The sequence below is a fragment of the Hermetia illucens genome, chromosome 5, assembly GCF_905115235.1.
Source record: "Hermetia illucens chromosome 5, iHerIll2.2.curated.20191125, whole genome shotgun sequence".
Lineage (NCBI taxonomy): Eukaryota > Metazoa > Arthropoda > Insecta > Diptera > Stratiomyidae > Hermetia > Hermetia illucens.
The window spans coordinates 54159970-54165969 of record NC_051853.1 but is presented as its reverse complement, the minus strand read 5'-3'; the positions used below and the strand labels follow the sequence as shown (position 1 = coordinate 54165969).

Genomic DNA, 6000 nt, shown 5'->3' with positions numbered 1-6000 from the left:
CAAAATCATTTTTCAAAAAAAAGCAAAAAAAAACGGCCTTCACACGGGATGACCCCCTTAAGCAACGACTTTTATTCATTCCGATGGCATGACGGAAGTAAACACACGCAAGGTCGTCGATCGTGTGTGATGGAATGCGGAAGTGTTACGATCATGCTGCCTCAGTGGCATCTTATTGCGTACCTGTTTACGCTGCAAAAATGTTTCCTTACATATTGCTACCTTGCCGATATTGGCCCTTAAAGCTGGTCAATTGTGCAATGTGCAGGAAACGATTTTATTGGGAATTCTTGCAAACAAAGAAATGCCTGGTGCGTGCTGTTCCATTTGCCACTACTGACTGAGCTTGCTAGAATTACTCAAGAAACAATCAAGACACTTTTTACAGTATATTCGAAAATACAACGCATGCTTTCAAATAGCATCGTTTGGAGAGACGAATATTGTAAAGTATGGTAAGTACAACAAAGTGAAGTCCGAAATCCCGATGTTAAGGCCCATGATTTGACTGCTTTGCCCAAAGTGAACGAGAATACGAATTTGTTAGAAAGAATATGATTGAGGAAATACAGAGCAACAAAACCACCAAAATCAAACCTAGAGACAGTCTTAATGTTAGAATAGACGAAGTGTAAAATTACGGCAACCTTGCTTCTCTTTAAGAGCAATGACATTTCTGTATTAATCAGTCGTTGTCGAAATTTGATCCACAGCGAACCTGCGCGTACAATTGTAACAAAAAGTAACTTCCTAAGATCCTGGAAGTATACTTGAACTTCATCCTAGTTTGATCTAAAAATAATAACAATTCAGGAAAGGAAAAGACCAAGATTATCCTATAAAAATGTATTTTCTAAATGGATTAGAGACTACAAAAAATGTCTTTTAAAATCTAATCTTGCTAACATCCCATGCAACAAGATCGGAAAGAACTCTTACAGCGTTAATCAGGACATTTTCTATTGTGGAAAATATTTCCAGCCAAATGAAATAAATATTCTAATATGTTTTTTTAGTTTGTTATTTAGCAATTACTTAAGCTTATTACAAGTGTTGAATAAATATATATATAACTTCCAAAAATAGCGAGCCTCGTACAACAAAGTGGCTAAATTCCGGCAAAAGAACAAGCGCTCGAAATTCAACAAAGCAACTACTTTTATTATATTAGCTTGATTTCGGCTCGAGTCTCTATAAAGCTACTCTATCCAATCAATGAACGCAATTCTAATCAACAATAGAAGCAAACAATGTACACTTTACTGTTTTGAAGCGAAGCCTAGTGAATTATCTATCTTACACCCTATAACTAATCTCCTACATTACTTAGAAGCAATATACTCTTAAATTCTACAAGATCAGTTTAATTTGTTACTGAGCTATTGCCAAGTGATTTCATAAGCTGATAACAATCCTTCAACTTCCTTTTGTCGCCAATCTTTTCGAGTGTTTTAGCTGCTTCGGCCAACATTCCGGCCCGTTCACCAGGCGATGAAAGCAATGCAGATGGTAGGTACTTGCAAGCAACGTACATTGCCGCAGCCCGTTCTCGTTCGCCACCCTCCCATTGCTGACGATCTCTACCGCAAATCAACGACGTCTTTGACACGCGATTTCTCAAACTTCGATCCAATAATTGTTGTGTGGGTCCTGGAGAGGCTCCGGCCATCAAACGACAAACTGCTTCGTAGAGGTAAATGCGAGACTGGCCGTTCTGCTTCAAGATGAAAATTTAAAAATTGAAAATAGAAAGTGAATGAGCAAAAAAATACCGGAATTTCTTCAACAATCGTTCTCATTGAATTCAAATCGGTCTGGAATTTAGTGAGGACATCTCCAGGAACTTGATAGAACCCATCGTCGTCTGATGTAATGTTTTCAGCTTCCCATAAGGCCGTTCGGGTTTCTAAGATCCAATCGCAAGTTAAAAGTTGAAATAGCTGTTGGATGAAACCAAATTATAATTGCTGTAATCGTTTGTGATTGATTTTTCATTGAAATTTAATATTTTTAGATAAAAGCATGATAACAATAATGAAGCTCAGCTAATTTATCCAAATGCAAATTTCATGGGAGTGTCACTATGTCTCATGGAAATCTACCTAAAAATGAGCTTTTTTGAAGCGTTAACCTGGGAAACTAAAGGTCAATTTGGACCGAAATGTTTGATTAATGTTAGTTTACGTCTTGTAAATGAACCATTTTATCATGTTAAGACTGAATAAGTTCTCAGCTACTTTTGAGCAGATAACGTTACTAAAATTGTATGTATGCAGTTTAAGATACCGCACCTGTCATCTACTATTTTTAAGTAGCAAGAATTCGCGTTAAAAGTTGCCGCGATCACGCTCTGTCGGCAACAATACACAGAGATTGATTTAGACGCTTCAAAAGCAACCATTTTAGTATTGAAGTTAAAAAAAATGCTGTGGCGCAACGAAAAATTTCAAAGTGGTCGAGGCATCAGATTCGCGTCCTAAGCGCCCCTGGTTCGAATCACGGTGACGAATGTTCGTGGTTATCAAGGGGAAATAAGATAGTACCATAGTCCTAGGAAACGAATATCGGACCCAGGGTGAAAATCACGCGGGCCCACTGAAATTGTCGAAATTGTCCGGGCCCGCAGAGAACTCCATCCAACCGGCCCCCTCCCCTGGACAGGTCTGAATAGTATAATGTGCCATCTAAATGCCTAAAAAAAATTTATGTAGATCCCAACAAATTAGTTGACTCTTGGATAAAAGACAAAAGATAAAAGACATGTCATTTGCTTGACATGGAATAGTAATGCCGTCATGTTTTTTGGGATTTTTTTTGAATAAAACACTAACTTTCATGGAGTAACAGCGAATATTCATTTATTCAAGATCCTAATTAAACTTAAATCACACAATTGCAAATATTTACTCTTCCGCACATAAAAAATAATAATTCACTTGATAGAACCATAACAAAAACACTTGGATGGTTTTTTAATATAGATGTTTAGTCCTAATCATTGAATTTGCATTGCAGAAGTGCTGTACATTTATAAACTACATACAATGCGACTACAATGCAATCCTATGACTGGAATGTTGCAGATTTTTGACGAAACTACTCAATGAAGATGACGCGATCATTTCTTAAATGGTTATGAGAACGTAAAGCTCACAATGTAAGGGCAGCACATTGATGAATATCAAACAAGCGAAGATAAGACAATGGAAGCATGAAGATGTTACCACTAACAACAACAAAAGCAAGTCTAAAAGAAGAATTGAAAATAAACATTAAATGTGTTAAGATGAGACTTAAAGAACAGTTAACCAAAATAAAATAAAATTACTTTTTATATGAAAACTTCTCAGTACATCCTTACGAAATGAGAATTTGTAAGAAAAATCTTATACAGGGTGCGGCAGTATAACTTCCTTTTTTAAAATGCGCGCCACTCAGTTAGTTGGTGTCATAGCGGAGGGCTAGTGGTCTCGTTCAAGAGGGGATACTGTAAAGTTTTGTCCCGCCACGGTTCAGTCGCCATCATGCGTTGGAATAGTGAGGAGCGGGCCTTTGCCGTTGAGGTTTACTTTTCAAGCGGATGTTCGGTTATTGCAACACAGCGTGCATTTCGGAATCGCTTTAATTTAGCCCCGTTGGCTCCCGTCCCAGACCGCAAATCAATTGTTACATGGGTCACTACATTCACACAAACTGCAAGTGCGACTAAAGGAAGAACTGGAGTCCCTCGGCACGTTAGAACACCTGAGAACATTGAAGCAGTGAGAGCGTCAATGTTGCGATCGCCAAGGCGTTCTGCGCGCAAACACGCATCTGCCCTTGGACTATTCGATCGTTCTGTGAGAAGAATTCTTCGTAATGATCTTGATTTTCATCCCTATAAGATGGCGATAGTGCAGGAACTTTCAGAACGTGACTCCAATTCTCGGATGAACACGTGTGAGCTTCTTCTTGATGTCGTTCCCGAGGGTGCTATTGTTTTTTTTAGCGATGAAGCCCATTTTCGTTTGTGTGGGTCGGTTAACAAACAAAACGTGCGCTACTGGGCTGACACCAACCCTCGAGAATTGCATCAAAAGCCTTTGCATTCACCCAAAGTCACAGTGTGGTGTGCAATTTCCTCAGCTGGAATTATTGGTCCCTGGTTTTTTGAGAAAATGAGGTTACAGTGACAGTGAATTCGGACCGGTATGTAAACATGCTACAGAATTTTTTTTCCCACGGCTAGAAAATTTGGATTTGGGGACACTTGGTTCCAACAAGACGGTGCAACAGCACACACTTCAAGAGCATCGATGACTGTTTTGAGGGAACACTTTCCAGAGCGCCTTATCTCAATTAGAGGCGATTTGGAATGGCCGGCACGCTCTCCCGATCTATCCCCTTGTGATTTTTTTCTATGGGGTTTTTTGAAATCCCGTGTTTATGTGAACCGTCCAAGAACCCTACAAGATTTGAGGACCAACATCCAAGAAGAAATTGCCAACATAACACCTGCTATGCTAGCAAGAGTCATGACATACGCCAGAAATCGGTTTACGCAATGTATGGAGAATGGAGGACGTCACCTAACAGATTTGATCTTCACAACAATGTAAATAAAAACTTTAGACATGTACCTACATTATAAAAAATAAATAAATATTTTCCGACGCATACAATAGTTTTTATTGAGTTTTGAAAAAAGGAAGTTATGCTGCCGCACCCTGTACTAGGTTATTCAATAAGTTTCGCGGTTCGATAAGAGGGGCATTGCTACTAGCCGAATTTTTATTTTGTTACGTTAGTACACTACACGTACACGTATGTGAAGTTTCATTTCAATCTGTCATTCATTCTTTGTTTACAAGCCATTTAGTATCGACTTGTCACAGTAGTTTTTACAATGGAAAAAATCAAGTATCGTGCAGTGATTGAATTTTCTATTTTTGGAAAGTTTAAAAGCAAAGGAAATTTATGAATGTTGAAAGCGTATAAGGACTCTTTGCCTTCAATTAGTACAGTATAAAGATGGTTGCTGAATTTAGGCGTGGCCGTACAAACCTTGAACACGATCCACGTCAAGAACGTCCGAAAACGGCAACAACGCCAGAAATCGTAGGAAAAATGCAGGATTTCGTATTAAAAGATCGTTGAGTGACTGAAATAAATTTAGTAGGAACCCTAGGCATCTCATTGAGCAGTGTAAGCAATATTTTGACTGAAGTATTGGGTTTCAAAAAGCTGTGCGCACAATGGGTGGGTGCCGCATTCGCTACCAATGGAACGAATCCACATTCGAATGCGACTTTGTCAGCAACATTTAGAGCCTTTTCGAAGGGATAAAGTGAATTTTGTGAATCGATTCATCACTATATTTGAGACTTGGGTCTATCACCATGATCCTGAACCAAAAGAAACAAGTCGGGAAACCGGAAGCTTGACGCTTCAGGTATAAAAGGTTTTGTGTTTCCCTATGTGATATGCTGATGGGGATTTAAACGTCTCGCGATTACATCCTGATCAGGCATTTGATAAAATAAAATGACGAAACCGATCACCACTAGCCGACCCCGCTTGTGAACTGAAGATTGAAGACAAAGAAAAAGATGTGAGGAGCGACGAGTGCACGACAGCTCCGTGTAATATAGCTAAAAATTCCATTGCCCTCTATTTTCTAGAAAGCGATTTAAATAAATCGTTTGATGGAAAGCACTGTGTTGATAATGGTCAACCTCATACGCTTCACACTCTGAGTTTAATATTATTAGAAAATGCCAACAATTTAACCAACACCAAATATAAAAAATGCGTGTGACAGACAGACATTGAATCGATTTTAATAAGGTTTTGTTTTACACAAAACCTCAAAAAGGGCTAGGGAGAATTAGATTCTTCTTGAATGGAATTTTAGTATTTCACTAGAATTTCAATTATTCTCGTTAATTATGACGTCAGCATCTTATTTGTATGGCTTAGAATGCTGTTAATTAGCACGAAATTGATAAGTTTGAACTGCTG

General features: G+C 38.5%; 1 protein-coding gene across 2 annotated transcripts in view; it reads right to left on the bottom strand.

Moving 5' to 3' along the window:
• Window positions 1–831: 831 nt before the first annotated feature.
• Window positions 832–6000, bottom strand: part of LOC119656613 (sterol regulatory element-binding protein 1) — a 30390-nt gene continuing 25221 nt past the window's right edge. Inside the window, exons 9-10 of one of the 2 annotated variants that reach the window (XM_038063051.1) lie at window positions 1773–1940; window positions 832–1717 (exon numbers count right to left, since the gene is read on the bottom strand). In XM_038063051.1, the coding sequence (XP_037918979.1) occupies window positions 1364–1717; window positions 1773–1940 (522 nt within the window). In that variant the 3' untranslated portion in view covers window positions 832–1363. The remainder of the gene's footprint in view (window positions 1718–1772; window positions 1941–6000) is intronic. The other variant, XM_038063052.1, reaches the window with a different exon arrangement.